Source organism: Gadus chalcogrammus, chromosome 22, assembly GCF_026213295.1.
Source record: "Gadus chalcogrammus isolate NIFS_2021 chromosome 22, NIFS_Gcha_1.0, whole genome shotgun sequence".
NCBI lineage: Eukaryota > Metazoa > Chordata > Actinopteri > Gadiformes > Gadidae > Gadus > Gadus chalcogrammus.
In genome coordinates, this window is record NC_079433.1 from 6,168,301 (window position 1) to 6,188,021 (window position 19,721).

The 19,721-nt window shown below is 45.5% G+C and overlaps 2 protein-coding genes across 2 annotated transcripts; both read left to right on the forward strand.

The window, feature by feature from the left end:
- Positions 1–62: 62 nt before the first annotated feature.
- Positions 63–5,111, forward strand: sf3b4 (splicing factor 3b, subunit 4). Its single transcript, XM_056582955.1, has 6 exons — positions 63–153; positions 782–910; positions 1,001–1,543; positions 1,961–2,131; positions 2,875–3,027; positions 4,403–5,111. Exons 1-6 carry the CDS (start codon positions 120–122, stop codon positions 4,567–4,569), a joined length of 1,197 nt encoding a protein of 398 aa, XP_056438930.1. The 5' UTR covers positions 63–119; the 3' UTR covers positions 4,570–5,111.
- Positions 5,112–5,274: 163 nt separating this feature from the next.
- On the forward strand, positions 5,275–19,486 carry LOC130375783 (synaptic vesicle glycoprotein 2A-like). The gene is made up of 13 exons (XM_056582868.1): positions 5,275–5,476; positions 7,222–8,021; positions 8,234–8,414; positions 9,025–9,176; positions 10,173–10,306; positions 11,615–11,704; positions 12,843–12,950; positions 13,727–13,815; positions 14,334–14,498; positions 14,944–15,077; positions 15,292–15,495; positions 15,972–16,131; positions 16,660–19,486. Exons 2-13 carry the CDS (start codon positions 7,352–7,354, stop codon positions 16,841–16,843), a joined length of 2,271 nt encoding a protein of 756 aa, XP_056438843.1. The 5' UTR covers positions 5,275–5,476; positions 7,222–7,351; the 3' UTR covers positions 16,844–19,486.
- Positions 19,487–19,721: the final 235 nt, after the last annotated feature.

Sequence of the window (19,721 nt, forward strand, 5' to 3'; positions counted from 1 at the left end):
TACAGTGAAGAAAATCCACAGAGAAACGTCATCACTACACGGAAGTTCCGCTAAGGACAAGTCAGCACCGGAAAAGGCGGAGTCAGAGTTTTGAGGCGCTTGCCTTTCGTTAATTCAACATGGCGGCGGGACCAATTTCAGAAAGGAATCAAGGTAACTTAAGCAATTGGAACATTATTTTATTAAAACCTCTGGATGAATACACTAGTTACTGTAGTGACTGTTTGATTCCTTGGTGAGGATTCATAACTTTAACGCCACTAGCTACTTTTTTGCCGGTTACTCATCAGGAACACATGGGTTTTTCGTTTGTGTTCCGTTGTATGAATGAATGTAAAGTTGTCAGTTTATAAAGTAAAACACTGATATGTGCCGTCGTCCTAGGCAGAACATTACGTTATTTTATGGATGCGTATTCTGTGAGACGATTGCCCCATAATGTTGCTACCCTAATGGTATTGTAACTCAGTTTATTGAGCGTATCCTATCTGCTCAAGCTAGCTTGCTAGTTGTTAGCATTTTTAAACAACATAATTCGTGGAAGATCATTAAGTCATTAAATACAGAAAGGCTCATATAGAAAGTCAATGCCAATGGCACATGAAACGGACAAACAAGAGACAGTTATGGTAACAATATGGTGAAAATGAGGATCATACAAACAAACCTCTGTATGTGAATACATTAAGCATGCAAGCGTAGGTGGCGTGAATAGAAGTATGCCTGCTGAATTCCATATTTATGTACACGTATATTAATGCTACTGTTCACCTTCTTCCAGATGCCACTGTGTATGTGGGTGGCCTCGATGAGAAGGTGTCAGAGCCCCTGCTATGGGAGCTCTTCCTGCAGGCCGGACCTGTGGTCAACACACACATGCCAAAAGACAGAGTCACGGGACAACATCAAGGTGGGTAGAAACAGAAACACACAAACATAATGTATATTACAAAAATGCACACGTGTCAAGAACCCAAATCCCCTTTCCCCGCTCTCAAAGGCTACGGCTTTGTGGAGTTCCTCAGCGAGGAAGACGCCGACTACGCCATAAAGATCATGAACATGATCAAACTCTATGGCAAGCCCATCCGGGTCAACAAGGCGTCGGCGCACAACAAGAACCTGGACGTGGGCGCCAACATCTTCATCGGTAACCTGGACCCGGAGATCGACGAGAAGCTGCTCTACGACACGTTCAGTGCCTTCGGTGTCATCCTGCAGACGCCCAAGATCATGCGGGACCCAGATACGGGGAACTCCAAGGGCTACGCCTTCATCAACTTCGCCAGCTTCGACGCGTCGGACGCCGCCATCGAGGCCATGAACGGCCAGTACCTGTGCAACCGGCCCATCACAGTGTCCTACGCCTTCAAGAAGGACTCCAAGGGCGAGCGCCACGGCTCGGCCGCCGAGCGCCTGCTCGCCGCCCAGAACCCGCTCTCGCAGGCCGACCGGCCCCATCAGCTGTTCGCCGATGCCCCGCCCCCTGCCTCGGCGCCCACCCCGGTGCTCACGTCGATGGGCGCCACCATGTCCATGCAAGGTAGGCTGGGGGCACCGAGTGGGGGGGGGTTGGGGGGAGGTTCTTCTCATCAGCTCCCCAGAAGCTTCGGTGTGTCATGGTTGAGGGTTGAAGGCGCTTCAGAAGTGTGCTTAGCTGGAAGGCCGACTTAAATGTCGACGGTGCACTTCCTCTGCTTTCAGTCAAGAGGGAGGGCAGGAGAGTCAAATGACAATCTGTCAGATTGTAGTTAGGAAGCAGGATCGTGTGTTAGTGAAGGTCAATCCCCATACCGCAGCGTGTTTGGGGTGTCATCAGAGACCCTAGTCAATTATGTAGTATAAATCTCAGCACAAGCTATCCATAAGCCATATTTTTGCACTTGATCATTTGTTACATTTACACAACTGATGAAAGGACTGTTTTTGACGGACAACTTCACCGTTTCGTCCTCTGCAGGCATGCCACCTCCCGGTGCCTTTCCGCCCGTTCCTCCCCCAGGTTCGATGCCTCCAGGCATGCCCCACGGCATGCAAATGCCCCCCAACGCAGGCTCCCAGGGACAGCAGGGTGGGGGCTCTGGGCCTCCGCCCGGCCCGCCCCCCTTCCCACCGGCGGGAATGCACCACGGTACGTGTTCCAGCCTGGGCTTTGACCATACAAATCAGAACATTCACGTCCATTTTATGTATTTTTTTTTTTCATTTTGAGGAAAATGTATCCGAGTTGGTCTTGACATTTCTTGCATAAATTCTAGCTTCAAAGAAGCCTATGTTCCATTTCTACGCAAGTCAGTTTTATCTGTTCTTTTTTGACAGCTTAGAGGAGCAATCACCACCTACTACAACATTCATATTTCTAACGTCTGTTAAGCTTTAACAAGAAAATTAAATGACTGGCATTTCTAACCGATTCTGATGGAGAGGTTTGGACACCACATGAATCCAAATAGCTATTGTGTGAAATGAGGCAGCTGTCTTCTATATCCTAGGAAACACTGCATCTGACCCACATTATTAACACACTCCTAGTCCCCTGCAGAACACCCGGACCCCACTAGCTCCAGCCCCCTGGTTCTAAAGATAATATATAGATATACTCTTATTTTATCCCATGGGTAAACCCATTCGCTGCATTCAACCCAAACTATGCTGGGAGCTGGGAGCAGGCGTCTGCCCCAGGGTAGCGCCCGGGAACCAACCCCAGATGGGTTGCCCCGGCCTCGGTCATGGGCGGGGCAGCAGTGTTAACTCGGATGCTTTGCTGAGCGTGACCACCAGGAGCCCCTCTTGCTGCGAGGCAGCAGTGTTAACCATGGCGGCATCGCGACACCGTTGGCTAAACCCTTTCCTTCGACCCCCTCGGCCCCCCAGGTATGCAGATGCAGATGCCGCCTCACGCGCCCCTGGGGATGGTGCCACCTCCGCCCCACCCTCCCGGAGCGAACCAGCACCGGGCACCACCCCCTCCCGGCATGCCCCCCCACCCACACATGGGCATGCCCCCCCGAGGATACCATCCCATGGGTGAGTTCACCGCGGCGTCCCAGTCGTCGTGGGGTTTTAAAGGCCTCGTAAGGACACGAGGGGAATACTGTGATCCAGCCCATTAAACCTGGCTCACTGTGTAGTAATCTGATGAACACGCACCAATTATCCAGTTGTATGGTTGTTCTATAAAATAACAACGCATAATCAAGACATTTTGTGAGATGGCCACATGGCGCTCCCAGATGCTTGCTACTCGCAGCTGTTTCGTGAAAGGGACGATGGAGATAAAAGCCCAGACAGTTCTAGCATTAGTGATGTAAGCACAACACAAGTTCAGCAGAATCTTGAGGGAACATAATTTCTTTTCCATGGCAATGTATTCTTATAAACATCACTGGCACCAAGGAAGTCTGATTCGCAAGGGATATTGATAATATATTCAGGCTCAAAGCATATTCTCAGTGTCCATAGCTGGACGATTATTGTAGCGGTAAATATTAGAATTCAACAACCACAAAAAAAAAAAGTGGATCCTAGCATTGCATCCTCAAAATTACTTGGTGCATATTGTTTTTAGGTGCCGCAACTGAGAGCAGTGGAAACATTTGCGTTTTCATGTGGCAGGTGCTTTATATCCAAATTCATTAAGGGTCCATATCCACATAGTGTTTTGGTACGTGCACCTGCTCCTGTCTATAATTGCCCCCAATGAGGAGAGAGTGTATGCTGTCACGTGTGGACGGCTAGACAGAAAGGCTTCGCAAAAGGCTGAATCCCTCTGGGAGTGATGCTTTTCCTTTGACAGCGGTTACTTTGACATGTCAACTGTCAAAGGAACATTTAAGTTTGAAGAAGAGTATGTTGGAACATATCAATTATTGTAATGTTTGTCTGCATTAGTTGCTTACAATTCCTGTGGGTCTAACATGAAGTTATCGGCACGCTGTTGATCTGGGTGCTCACATGGCCAGTTGTCATAGAAACAATAGTCGAAGCCAGGAGATGCAGCTGCTTCTTATTTCAGTTCACAAACTCTTCATCCTGGTGCTTCAAAGCAACAGGCCCGCCCATTTCTGCCAGAGAAACATGAAATGATGTCCATTTATCATTGACAGGAGCCCTTACAGGCTTACGAGGAGGCTGAGAACAATCAAAGCACACAGTCCCAATTGGGAAGAATTTGAGAAAGTATTCACAAGCTGCCACCCAGGTTTCTAAACCAACATGACAAGAGTGTAGAGCAGCTCGAAGAACCAGTTTGGGAGCAATATTTCCTGTGACAAACGAGGTGAATTCCAACCGTGCAGCAGAAAGGACAGGACAGTCGGACCTCCTGGCGCTCCACACCGACGTTGCGCGGAGGCGGTCGCTCACCTGTTAACGCCCGCTCTCCTCTCATTGGTTCCCCCAGGCCACCCGATGCACCCGGGGATGAGGGGACCCCCGCCGCCAATGCCCCCGCCCGGCTACGGTGGCCCTCGGCCCCCGCACTTTGGCTTCCAGCGGGGCCCGCCCATGCCCCCCCGGCCCCCCGGCGGGCCCCCACGCGTTCCTATGAGGGGTCCAATGCCGTCCTAGTCTCCTGCTAGACGTGGCAGTTGGGAGTCGTTCATTTAGTAGTTATATTTCTTTCCTATGTTTTTTTTTTAAACAACCTTTGGATCATTTCTGGTTTATAATTGTTAAAAGTAATTTAACCGCCGCCGTGTATTTTTTGTTGTCACTGTACAGATGCCGGACCTTTGAGCAATAAAGGTTTTAATACAAGCTTGTGTGATTTGATTTTCTCTGGTTCTGTGTGACTGAAAGGATAAAGGCCTCTAATTGAATTAGAAATGGATAAACGATTTCTTTGTCTGAGCTATGATTCATATTTAATGCCTTCTAAATATCTATAAACGCTTAATGTACTTTTTATAATGCAACGTTTTTTAAGAGCTATCGAACGGCATAGCAACAAGAGAAGAGGTGTGGGGGCCCGTGTGTGTTGTTGGGCACGTTTTTTATGAAGACATTTTGATGCACGCGGTTATTTTCTTATCCTCTCACCATAAGCGTGAGGAGCGTAAGGACTGTTGCAATATTAGGGGAAAAACCTCGGGATTGAATCACCAAGCCAAAACAAAATAGCACTCAGGCCATCCATTTTAATAAAATAAAAAACACAAACACCTCGTATCGCTGCTTGGTGCCAAATAGAGAACGTGAAATATTGTGGTTGCACTATACTCTTGAATTGCGTGAGTCGATAGTGTTTCTATTGGTTGCATGGGGGAGGGGACCCCTGAGCAGGAGCAGGCTTCCTCTGGATGCTCGCATCACAGCGCGTCTCCTGGGTGGCGTGGAATCCGAGGCACTGAGCCGCACGCAGCACTACTCGCTCCATAGCGACAGCCTCCGATACGTAAGCAAGCTCTCGTTCACGAGAAAGACGAGGCTGGAAAGGAGGCGTCAGTTACTTGCTCCCAGCGAAGGAAAAGAGAGGGTAAGAATATAATGTCTCACGATGATTTAGCCTGCACAGTTTTGGTTTTATTTGAAATGGTAGCAAACGGTTAGTTATAGCTTTGATTGCATGATGGGTGGGTGTGGAGCGGTTGGATGTATATGTGGCAATTAGAACGATTTGTTAATCAGGTGGGCCCTACGATTGATCACCGGTCGTGACAGGATTTCAGGGCTTATTGAATGGGAAATAACGTTATTCTCAGTCTGTCGGCAGGGACACTGGCGTGACATTTGTGTTTGATGACCAATTTGGATTGCAATATGCACGATGTGTTTCATTTGCCACCAGGCCTGCAACACCAATCATCGTTTTTGGAACATTGGAAATGGAATAAAATAAAATAAATATATATTTATACAAATTGTGGTAGGATATCTTTGCATGTACTCATTACATCCACATATGTATGTGTGTGGGACCAGCTCGGCGCCACCGGTCATCGCCTTCATGTTATCTTCAGGTGTCAGTCGATGATGTTCATATTTGGTGACGCTCGCTACGTGGGATTGCGTAGGAACCCACAATTCATACCCTGTAGCCTACTGCGATGATGGAGAGAGAAAAAAAAAGAAACGCCACCAAATGGCTCGCACGACAAAGCGTGGCAGTGAGGCCTACGCGAAACGAGAAAAGGCGTTAAATGACCCACTCATACACGCACACAGTGCTACTACACAAGGATAGTACACGCTACACGGCCATGCACACTGCTCCCTCGTCACACGACCTGCCTCCTCTCTGAGGGGCACGTGCCGCTCTTTAATGGCTGGACCTCTCTGCCAGGCCACTCTGATGTCAGTGACGGTGGAAAATCTCTGCTTTCAATGCATGACAGGATTATCCTTTTTTTCATTGTCAGATTATATTTATAAAGGCAATTTAGCTGTTACCAGGCATGTGTGTAGATAACATCTGGATGGGCTTCCTCATCGTTTGAAACGTTTTGCTTTGACTGACTAGTCCCTTTGAGCTGAAATGGCCGTTATTTAACAAGACCTTTTTGAATTGAGCTGTTCAAATATTGAGCTTTTCAATAATATTATAGCTATGGAGTACACTCAAGGCTTACAGATTGCACCAAATGTATGTTGGCCAGTCACAGAAAAATAATTTGTTCCTTAATGTACCCAAACCCACTAATGGTGTGTGCACTGTGATACCACAAAGCTTAGGTTAGCGGTTAGTGGATTACTCTATAAATTCTAACCGTTGCTATGGATGTTGAGTATAGCGCCACCCAGTCTAAAAGGCTTCACATTGAGCATGTGGAAATTCAAGATGTTACGCTGTAGGTAACATTTAAGAGCTATTATTCAAATGTAATTTGTAAGAAATGACCTCTGTCACCTATTAGTCAGGGTTATTAGTGAGCACTGTGAGGATATCGGTTTCGAGTTCACTGCGGCTGCCTTCGCCTTCGACCGCCAATCTATATTGATGGGCCACTTCCGGCTGATTTCTGTCCAATCAGGGAGCCTCCTCCATGAATGGGTGGGTTAATCCATCGGGCCTGACGATAGCCGGTGGGAAAACTGCAGCACTTCTCAATGGCGCAGAAACGTACAGGAAGGGAGGGAGCATGAAGTTCTAGTGGTGGTTGATTTCAAATCTGGCTCTCTTCAGCTCTACTTAACAATTCCCCCATCTCACCTATGGCCCCTTTAAATAACAACGGCCTATTTGACGATGACTAAAGGCTACTCTTTCCACACCTCCCTCAGTGACCCGCAAGAAGCAGTGTCCTCCTCCGCAGGCTGAAGCCCCTTTTAAAAGTACCCCTCACAACCCCCCACCTGGACCCCCGCGGCCCACACAACCCGTGAGACCCCCTCCCCCTCCTTCCTCTTCAAAATGGAGGACGGCTACCAGAACCGGACGGCCTTCATCAAAGGCGCCAAAGACATCGCCAAAGAGGTGAAGCGGCAGGCCAGCAAGAAGGTGGGCCGCGGCGTGGACCGCGTGACCGACGAGTACAGCAGTCGCTCCTACAGCCGCTTCGAGGAGGACGACGACTACCCCCCCAGTGTGGCCGGCGGCGCCTCACAAGATGGCGGCGGCGGCGGCGGCGGCGGTGGCGGCGGCTATTACCGCGGCGACAGCCAGGCGGGCGGCGCGGAGGAGGAGGACGGCGGCGGTCACAGCGACTCCACCGAGGGCCACGACGAAGACGACGAGATCTACGAGGGCGAGTACCAGGGCATCCCCAGGGCCGAGTCCGGGGTCAAGGAGGGCCTGGCGGGGGGGCCCAGCTCGGTGGGGGGCGCCGGCGGGGCGCAGGGGTTCGGGGACGCGTCGGACGCCGTGGCGGCCGAGGCGGAGAGGAGGAAGGACCAGGAGGAGCTGGCGCAGCAGTACGAGACCATCCTGCAAGAGTGCGGCCACGGGAAGTTCCAGTGGACGCTGTACTTTGTGCTGGGGCTGGCGCTGATGGCGGACGGCGTGGAGATCTTCGTGGTGGGCTTCGTGCTGCCCAGCGCCGAGAAGGACATGTGTCTGTCCGAGCCCAACAAGAGCATGCTGGGTAAGGGAGTCTTTGAAAGGTGTAAAAAAAAGGTGTTGTCAGACTTGGACTTTAGAACGAAAAATGTAAACCGAGAAAGATGTCAGTACTCGCCAAATCCTGAAAAGCCAGTCGTTTTTCGATCTTCTTCTATGGTATGATACACATCTGTGACGAATGAATCCGGGACGCCGCCGCCCTGATTGTCCCCCCCTCCCCTCCTCCCTCTGCAGGCCTGATTGTGTATCTGGGCATGATGGTGGGAGCGTTCCTGTGGGGGGCCATGGCGGACCGGATCGGCCGGCGGCAGTCCCTCCTCATCTCCCTCTCCATCAACAGTGTCTTCTCCTTCTTCTCGTCCTTCGTCCAGGGCTACAGCACCTTCCTCTTCTGTCGCCTGCTGTCCGGCGTTGGGTCAGTTGGAAACAGAATCAAACCCACACGGTGGCTGGTAACAGCGTTTCGGTGTACAGTGTGTGATCAAAGTATGGATTTGTCGTGCTCAGGATGCGAATAAGCAAACGTCCTTTGGCAGTCTGTGTACATTGTTATATTATATGAAGGAATGGTAATGATCTTTCAATTTGTGAGCTTGTTTTCGCAGTGGAATTGTTTAATCTATTCAAAGTATGCCAAAAAATACCTTTCAGTTTATTAGTAATTTAACATCTAAATGTCATCAATACAGTTTTCTCTCGCAGGTTAAATGATTGTCTCTTACAGCATTGTTCACTGGGAAAGGCGTGACATTTAAACCAATAATACCAAATAATATGAAAACACTTTTCCACTCCCCCTCATACAACAGACTAGCAGGCTAATGTGGTTTGGCACATTTGCACAATCCAATCAAACCCCCTTCAGGGATCAAATCCCATTTCCACCTGCACTTTCTCTCTCTCTCTCTCTCTCTCTGGCTAATTAAGTTTGGAAAATGATAGTCTCATAAGTGAGACACGCTCTTTTAAGGTAAAATCTATTCTATTCTAATGTAAATCCTTGTACTCTGATTTGGGCGTTCCAGGATCGGAGGCTCTATTCCAATCGTGTTTTCCTACTACTCTGAGTTCCTGGCCCAGGAGAAGCGAGGAGAGCACCTCAGCTGGCTCTGCATGTTCTGGATGATCGGAGGGATCTATGCGTCTGCCATGGCCTGGGCCATCATCCCTCACTACGGTAAGCCTAGGCGGGGGAGAGGCTCCAGAATTGTTGGGTATCCTAGTAATCCCAAAGGCAATTCCTGTTCTCTTACTTCCTTTGAGCGGTCAGTTAATAGTGTCCGGAACAAGCAGAATAAGAGTAAAGACAAGGAGAATAAATCGTATACTGTCTATACATAAATATAAATGTGTATATATATTATTAACGCCAAGAAAGTGCCCGTCTGAGCATGTGAAGTCCCGCCCCCTCTCCTCTCCCTGCTAATATAATTCAAATCATTGAAACAATATGTAACAGTAAGGCCATCCCGATGCAAATCAATCCATCCCCATCCCCAGAAGACAAGTGGAGTTTTTAATGAGGTTTTCTTGTTCTGAAGCACTTACAATTTTGGAAAATGTTATATATTGATTTTCTGCTTTGATTGTTCTTAGCCTATTTAAATTTCTACAGATATGATAAAAATAAAATATTGAAATACATATAATAATAGCAGTACACCTTTAATGCGAAAAACCCTGCTAAAGTCCAGAAAAACATTATTATATGCCACAATGTTGATTTTTTTTATTAGATGTAATTTAAACAAATAAATGCTGAATGCTAAATGGCAAAATATAAAAGTAAAAGTACATCTGAAGAGAAGGTCCCATTTAAATCATTTCAATTTTATTTTTAATTGATTTTTTTTTAAATTTTACCATGACAGTCTCAAAGGGCTTAACAGGCCAAATATTTGTGACACCCTCCTGACCTGAGCCCCTAAGAAAAACCTTAATCAGCGAGGAAGAAATCTTGACGAGGAACGCAGAGTGGGGGATCCCTCCTTCCAGGGATGGTCATGATGGGTGCCATAATTGACGTACAAACATATATACAGGCAAATATATGTTGATGGGGTGATGGCCAGTTAACCATAAGGAGAGTCCAGGCATTCAGTCACAGTCACCGCAACACGCTAGAACAGACAGTAGTCCATCCGTTTTCTTACTTTCTTGCTCTCACCCCCAGGATGGAGTTTCCAGATGGGATCGGCGTACCAGTTCCACAGCTGGCGTGTCTTCGTCCTCGTCTGCGCCCTCCCCTCCGTGGCCGCCATCATCGCCCTCAGCGCCATGCCCGAGAGCCCCCGCTTCTATCTGGAGGTTAGCACGCCGCTAACTCACTGCAGGCTAGCTACCTGGTGTTCTATCATGAGGTTAACACACTGATGACTCCGCACGGGATAGCCAGCTAGCTTCTGTCTTGACGTTACCTAGCTAGTTTCTATCTAGAAGTTAGCTAACTGCTAACTGCCTGAAGGCTAGCTAGCCTCTATCTAGAGGTTAGCATGCTGCTAACCCCCCGCAGGCTAGCTAGCTAGCTTCTATTTAGGGTGCACTCACACTAGGCCATCTGGCCTTGGCCGTTTTCACACATTACCGTGCTGAAATCTGCCAGTGTGAGTGTGGCCAGTCTGGCCAGGCCAACTTGGCCACTTGGGAGAGGTGTGCTGCTACGGTACGGGCCGCTACGGTACAGATGCTAATGAGTCGACACGCGCACACGCACAGCTACGCAACCTGAGCTGGATGACGTATATTCCATGCGACGACCATGGACATAATAAAGGCGACAAGCCTTTATTATTAAACGGTAAACATGGCGTCAAGCGATGTTTACGCTTGTTTGCGTACTCGAAAAAACCAGCAGTGAGAGTGGGCTCTATCTGAGAATGGCTCCAAATAAGCAAAAGACTCAGCAAAGTGCAAACTGTGTTCTCTGTGTTGTTGTCCATTGTTGTTAAAATTCTGACTGGCGGTAGACTTTATTATGGTCCATGCAGCGGACGCTTGGTGATGACGTGTTACGACTTACGACGTGATGACGTATGTACAAGAGCCTACCGTGGCCAGGCCACAGTTGCCACGGCCAACGGCCACGGCCAGGTGGCCTAGTGTGAGTGCAGGCCAGAGAACAATGGGGCCAGTTGAGCACGGTTAGGTGTGAAAACAGCCAACGGCCACGGCCAAATTGCCTAGTGTGAGTGCACCCTTAGAAGTTGGCGTGCTGCTAACCTTCTACAGGCTGGCCATTCCAGCCTGCAGGGAGCTGATAATCACATTTAAAGCACTTGCTGAAAATCATTGTTCCATTTAGTTTTAACATTGCATAAAGTGCTTTAATATCAATTTGATATATATATATATTTTTTTATTCTTGTATCATCTCATCTCAATGCCATTATATCGACCAAATGTGAAGTGGAATATCTCCCAAATGTGGTACGGCATTCTAATGAATGTTTTTCCTCGCTTTGTCTGAGTTTGTTATTCACTCAGTATTAATAATTGACGATTTGTCCATTACTGATTATCGACCGATGTACAAACAGCCATTAGTGAAACCCATTTGCCACACGTGTGTCTCATGTATCGTACGTCAAACATCTAACACTGTTGTCGTGGTGACAGAACGGGAAGCACGACGAGGGATGGATGATCCTGAAGCAGGTGCACGACACCAACATGAGGGCCAAGGGCTTCCCGGAGAAAGTGTTTTCCGTAAGTATCCCACGGCCACGGTAGTCTAGTGCAGTTTTTTAAGGTCTGGAAATTCTGCCGGCCGACCCCAATTTCTTACGTTATTGTGAGTCTGCCTCCACCACACAAATCACTTTATCGCCCAAACATCTTGCCAAAATGTCAATGAATGTAAACTGCCCAACGCCAAGGGATGAGTAGTAGTTGGCTCGAAGCTACCAATCATTTGGCAGACGGTTGGTTTTATACAGCCAGACCTTTTTACGAGACCGTTCAAACTTTAAAAAGAGAACCAATACCCTGCATGTCATTCAGGGGGCAGGTGTGCCTGTGAACGCCCCTTTAATTTATTTTGAATAAGCGAAGTAGAGGTATGGGTCAGAGTTGTTCAGAGAATATGCATTTAATAGCATGTATGACCTGTAGAGGGAGTCCTTTGCAATGCAAACCCCTCCGCGTGTTGGGATTTGGTTCTCATTGAAAACCTCTGAAATGCCTCAGCCAGTCTCACAATGTCATCTGAATACCGAGCGAATCCAGGTTGGGAAACAGTGTGTCTCCAACTACGGAAGGTTGTGGGTTTGGATCCCAGTACCTACCTGTAGGCATCGTTGAGCAAGACTCCCCACCCCTGATGTTTATTTACAATGGACGTAAACAAATAAAATCACAAATAATAATTAGATAATAGATAATAGAGTTGGCTCAATTACTCAGATCTCAGACACAAAAAAACATAATTCTTATAAATAGTTGTAGGAATAAAACGGACAGAAAACCCATACCACCATGGGAAGGAAGTCACAGTTATATTGATTTCCATAAATTCTACCAAAACATTCTGGTTTCTGTCCCTTTCAATCCTCCACCCACGGCGTGTTTATCGCTCTCAGTGAGTGTGCACTCAGAGCAAACATCATGAATATATGAATACATTTATCCAGTCCTTGGCCGAGCCTTCCACATGCGAAGGACCACCCATGTCAAGGTGCTGCATCTGGAATGGCCTGCATCATCCTAAAAACTACCTATTCGAACACGCATATAAGCACCTGGGGAAGTGGTTTATATATGCACATTTCAAGATCAGGATATGGCAGCTGCGGCGTTGTGTTGAACGATGTTAATGCTCGGCCACTTGTGTTGGGTTGGATCCAAGGTGACCACCATCAAGACGGTGAAGCAGATGGACGAGCTGGTGGACACGGGCACGGACACGCCTGTCTGGCGGCGATACAAGCTGAAGATCATGAGCCTTACCCAACAGGTGAGCCGGGGAGTTGAAGAACTACCAGAAGGATCTTGAAAGTTTAATACATGTACTCATGCATATTCCATAGAGATGAAACAAAGTTATTCTCCTTTCAAGACCAGACCAGACATAATTGATTCATTCTGATATGCCTCTTGTGGTTACAGTTCCAAATATGTTCTTGGGAGGCCCGGCTTAGTGACTTTTTCCATCAGCATTACTAAATAGATCCTACATGATGTGACCTTCCGCCTGGTCTGACAGCAGAAGTGGCCCCTATTGATCGACGTGAGCAGGTTCAATAAAGAGCCTTTAAACCTTTGTCCAATGAGATCCTTCACCTGTGTCGCTGATAAATGATGTATGCCATCGCCGTTTTGTAAAGGCCGCTAATATCACTTTTTATTCCCTCTCCTGCCTCTGCTCCGCCTTCCTCTCCTGTATCACTTTATCTGTTTATCTTTCCCCTGTGTAACCGGAGCCTTTGATTGCTGTGTCCTTGCTGTAGCTTTTACCGAAGCAAAGAGCATCAAAATGTTGTGCTCATGCTCTAGTTTAAGTCGGCTGTTACTGCAAACATCAACTCAGAGCTGATGTGATCTCTGTGTAACCGAGTTTTAATGAAGTTGGAATTCCCGAAAGAAAGTATCGCTACATGAACCTGAAATTGCTCGTCATGAAAAAAACAACTTTCTTTGGGGCCAAACACCACACTACAATAGAGGATCCATTTTGTATTTTCTACGTCTTCCGCTGACTAATGGCTATCCCAATGCCTGTTTACACGTTAGATAAAGAACAACTTCCTGGCCTGCTTCAACCCCGAGTACAAGAGGACCACCTTCATGCTGATGGCCGTTTGGTTCACCATGTCCTTCAGGTACAGAACCATCAAATCCTATACACAGAGGGGCTGAAGGCTTTGGGACGTTCATCCTATTGGTTAAAATATTTGGTTGTTTGTACTGAATTCCACACCATTATCACTCATATTAATGTCCCGCTTTTGAAGCAAAGCACTTTGTTACTCTTATTGGATGATTATGATTATGACTATTGTTATCTAAATTATTATTATTAGATAGTCCCGTGGTGAGAGTGTTTGACTCAGAGCAAAAAGGTTATGGGTTTGAACCCCAATGTCCGCAGTCTGGCTGTAGGCATCCTTGAGCAAGATACCCTAACTTGCTCCTTAATGACATTTATCCAACAAAAAGGTTGCGTTTCACTTAAAGCTAGTCACAAAAGAGTTAGCTCAGCTTGGATGCTAAACCTCGTGTGTGTGTGTGTGTGTGTGTGTGTGTGTGTGTGTGTGTGTGTGTGTGTGTGTGTGTGTGTGTGTGTGTGTGTGTGTGTGTGTGTGTGTGTGTGTGTGTGTGTGTGTGTGTGTGTAAACAGCTACTACGGGCTGACAGTGTGGTTCCCAGACATGATCAAGTACATCGAGAAGCAGGAGTACGAGTCCAAAACCAAGACCTTCACCAAGGAGCGCGTGGAGCACGTCACCTTCAACTTCACGCTGGAGAACCAGGTCCACCGCGAAGGACAGTACTTCAATGACAAGTGAGTGGACACACGGAAGTTTGCATATTCTTATTTTAAACGGGCATCTCCACGCGTCCCGACGTAATTGGATGAACTCTGAAGAAATCAGAAGACAGAATATAATGGGTTGTTCCTGCGGGATCGCATCGCATTACTATTATTCTCTTGGGCTCAGTAACGGATGATCTTGCCTCCTCATGTCGTTGTATTTGGATATCAATTTACATATTCAGTTAAGGGAATGTCCGCCACAAGCGGCCCAGGTTTGATTCAGAAATTCGATCATTCGGTCCTACGCTACATGTCATCCACTCTCTTTTTCAACCAACTTCCCTGCCCTGACCATAAACACTCAAAAATCCCCCAAAAAATATTTATACTTTTTTTATTTGAGTGTTTTGATTCTACGCTGTTGGATACGCCTCACACTACAGTTAAATCCCTTTTGTCATCCGCCCCACAGGTTCCTGAACCTCAAGATGAAGTCCATGGTCTTTGAAGACTCTATATTTGAGGAGTGCTACTTTGAAGACATCACCTCCACCAACACCTTCTTCAGAAACTGCACCTTCATTGCCACCCTGTTCTATAACACAGGTACCCTAACACCCTCTTCCTCTGTGGTGTTGAGAGGCCGTACGTTTTCTCTCCCATGGGAAATGTCATACTACGTTTTTAACGTTATTTTGTTTATTTGGAATCGACAGATAACATGGTTCCTATACATTTAATGTAGCAGAAGTCCAAATTATAAATGACTCTTTCACCGTCTAATTGCTAACTCGTATGTCTCTTTCTTTGTTTTTATCAGATCTTTTCAAGTATAGGTTTGTGAACAGCAAGCTCGTGAACAGCACCTTCCTGCACAACAAAGAAGGCTGCATGCTGGACTTCAGCGACGACAACAACGCATACATGATCTACTTCGTTAGCTTCCTCGGATCCTTAGCGGTGTTGCCTGGCAACATCGTGTCAGCACTACTAATGGACAAAATCGGACGCCTTCGAATGCTAGGTAACGGTTTAGATTAGGACTTTTGGGGTAACCAGCCAGAGTTAGTTTGATTTGAAAGTATAAAAAAGACAAAATCCTACCCCTTTCTTCAGGCCCCCCTTCAAAGCTATTCCCCCAAAACACATGAATACCCCCCTAGCATAAGCAAAAGGGCTGCCTAGCCTCGTGCAAGACTCCGGTCAAGCGCAATGATTGCAACGGCAGAGAGCGTGTAGGTAGCCGGGTATTGGATTGTAAGAGGCCTGCCACACATTGTACTCATATTCCCGTCTGAGAATTTGATCTATTGATTGGTTAGAAAAGAAAATTTCAACAAATATGACAAATAATGCTTCTTAAATAAAGGTTATGCCCTGGCTTTATTTTTATTTATATTAAATTACAAATAAAATTAGGTTTTTAGTTGTTATTGAGAATTAAATGCATAATTTGTCCCTTCCCTTAATTTTCCCCCTCGTCTTTCTGTCGTGAACCAGCGGGTTCCAGCGTGATATCGTGCGTCAGCTGCTTCTTCCTGATGTTCGGCAGCAACGAGTCGGGGATGATCGCCCTCTTGTGTCTGTTCGGGGGCATTAGCATTGCCTCCTGGAACGCCCTGGACGTGCTCACCGTGGAGCTCTACCCGTCAGACAAAAGGTGAAGTATGAGCTGAGCAGGCTGTGTAAATTGAGAAGTGTAATTGTCATCTCTATTCCAACGATTCTTTAAACTAATTAATTTTCCTTTAAAAAGGATATTTAAAAAAAAAAGTAGCCTACGTCCTCAAGTACGCCATTTTGTCCGCAATGCAACTCATGCGAAACATGGTAAAACAAGGTTTGTGTTAGGCTAGATTATTATATTGTTTATTTTGTGCCCTTCTCTTAAAATGTACTCTGATTTTTTTTAATGTGTTGTAGAATACAGTAAGGTTAAGTTTTACATAAGAATTACAACTCTCTTGAGGCTCCCAATATGGAAAAAACATCCCATGATTCTGATGTAGGCCCTACCTTCTGTTCTAATAACCTATTATCACATCAAGGATTTTGTAAAAATCACAGTTACTGTAATTTTCAACTGAATGACCAAATAGTAAAAACTAATAATACTGTTATTGCTAATAACAGTATAAAATATCGACTGCTGTTATAATAACCATACTGTCATTGTGTTTGTATCCAGGACCACTGCGTTTGGGTTCCTGAACGCCCTGTGTAAGCTGGCCGCTGTTCTCGGCATTAGCATTTTCCAGTCGTTCGTCGGCATCACCAAAGCCGTGCCCATCCTGTTTGCAGCGGGCGCTCTCGCCGCAGGTAGTTTCCTCGCCACGAAGTTGCCCGAGACGCAGGGTCGAGTGCTGCAGTAGCAGAGAGGATCCACTAGAGGGAAGCATAGTAGCCCTTGTAATAACATAACGGGAACCAGGGCCTGAGGACTCAAATATACTGCCCAATACACACTAAATATCCACTGAACACGCTGCCATTTCTCAATGTAAGAGAACACAATGCGTTATTATTCAACCAGTGGCAATTTTTCAGAAAATATGCAGAAGCAGGGAATGTGTTAACTCCTTTTTTTGTGTAGCTTGACATTATAATGCACATAATAACAAATAAGGGTAAAGATAATAATTAATCACCAAACTTTTTTCAGTTGAAAGATGATATAATAATTGCCACTATTACAACACCAAGTATGCCCTTCTATTCTGCCTTTGTGGCCCAAAAGTGTATTTACCACATCCTTACTCACTTTCAACACTGCCATGTACCTTTTGTTACAAGGTTACACAAAATCCTTCACCTAATTTGAACATGGATGTTTGCTATAATCTGGGACACTCAAGCAACAACAATAACAATAGAGTTTAATAACCAAGGATTTTATTTTAAATGTTTGTTGTATAGATAGAGCTGCTCTAATGTGAAACACATTCCCAGATGTACATGGTCTCTATTGTACTTGGAATGGTTTCTCCTGCCGTTGTTGAACCACTAGAACACAGAAAAGCAGTGAAAAACTGTTCATGTCTCGTACCAAATGGATTTTGGCCAAAATGTGACATGCATTTGGTCAAAATATTAGGTGTGTGTGTTAGTGTGTATGTGTGTGCGTGAGAGAGAGAGATATAAATGGTTTAAGATATAATTATATATTTTTTTTTGTTCTCATGCTAATCCTAGTTTATTGCGGCACAAAACATCAAATATGCAGAATACGATAATGTAGCTTCGCGACGCCAGTGAATTTAAACACAAATCATACTAAGGACCAACTAACGTTTTCTTATATATCCCCCCCCCTGAGCTACATTGGGCATCTGCAAAAACCCAATGAACCGAAACAAATGATTAATTTCAAGGGCTTCCTTTAAATTTCATCCGTCCCATGGGCACACTATCAAACCCATCACCTACTGAGGTCTTAAGTAGTATACAAGTGGGGTGTACAACACCCTCCATAAATATAATTTCATAGAATATTTATTCCAGATGGTGACTATTGATGGACGAAAGTGAAGATAGTCATCAGTAAGTTAGGATGTCTAAATATTTATTTTGCAGTCTAATTCACCTGTGTGTGTGGGGTGACAATCACCAAGAGAGCTGTTAAAATGCTCCAATAGATGAACGTCATGATTTGAGTGTGTGTAAGTCTGAGTGAAAAGAACAAAAACTCTATTGCTGTACAATATCGGTTGTGTGTGTGGTTGTGTACGCATGTATGTGTGTATTAGTCCTAGAATTACTTAACTTGTCCTATGTATGTTGAGATATGTTCGGGTGACCGCTTACAGAGTGCTGTTGCTCGAATACGAATGGGTGTGAACTTAAACATATTTTTCTACTTTGTGGTATTCCCATCCCTGAGATGGAAATACTGACTAAGTTTTAGGGACCACCAAACAAACCGTTTTATCATGGGATAAACCGTACACGGAGAAAATAATACATGCAGTGCAGACGTCAACGTGTTGTCTTAAAAGTTAGAGCTGGTGGCTCAGAACTCTTTGGGCGATCAGAAGCCCTGATCCTAATGACTGATCGTAAAGCATGTTTGTGTCGTATCGTCTGTCCTCGGATCTACTGTATGCCAGATTGTTCATTTATTTGTTACCTTACTTTCTTTTTTCATTTTTCGTCTGAAGCAAGAACTAGTCTTCTTCCTTGCCGTCGTGAGATGACCTGTATGTTGCTTGCTGTGTTTACTCTCGATAAGTGAGGTCCAGTCGGTGTGCAGTTTATTGTGAAAGGGTGTGGTGGTGACCGTGGTTCCGGTATGACCTTTGACCCCGGGAAGCACTCTGTTACGTCAAGGATGCAGTAATATGTAATCATAAAAAGCACATTGTCCAAAATAACCTTAAGGAAACGCGAAAAAGGGGAGCCAATGAGATGCCATGGAATGGAAAGACGGAAGTGCACAAAGGCAGTGTTGTAGGAATTGGAAGGCTGTACCCACTGTCTGGACCCTTGCTCTCCGCTTAGCAAGTCACCAGGTAAACCAAAAGTGAAGTCATTAACTCAAAATGAATGCCCTCCGTCTATTGAAACTTGTCTTAAAAATGTAAAAGTTTTGTATTCAACGTTAATCATGTGCTGGATTTTATGTATTTTTTTATTTTAATTTTCAAATGAGTGGGATTCTAGTACACAACACTGGAAATACAATTTAGAGTTTGGTTTGAGTACCCAGAATAGCATGGAAACTGTTTACGAATGTTTTCGGCTTTGGCCAAGTGGAACAGGTTGATTGAGTAATTATCTTGGTCCTCAACATAAAGTGATGAGAATTAAAAATAATACGTTGGGATGAAGTAGGGACTTAATCAAGCTGAGAAACTGGCCGATCAAACCTGTTTCACAATGATTCTACTCTTCAAATTTGAGTTTGAAATCAATGTACCATGTGTAGAAACCTAGATGTTTGTACGTGAAAATATCAAGTCGTGGAACAAATGACCAAGGAACCGTAAAAAAAAAAAAAAAACTACCAGTGACACAATTTAAATGTCGTCTTTGTAAACAAGAGTTCAAAATGTTAGTAAAACTATGGTAAAATTCTGGATATTGAGAATATTTTAGTGATGAAAAGGTGCTGTATTTATTTTGTGAGAATTGTCGATTATGCTGGGTCTAGCAATCTAGCCAGTTCTGAGAAAATAAAAATCTATAAAAAAAATTAAACCCATCTTGGCGTGTGCAATGCCACCCATTGTTTACTTTCAGATTTCCTCCAAA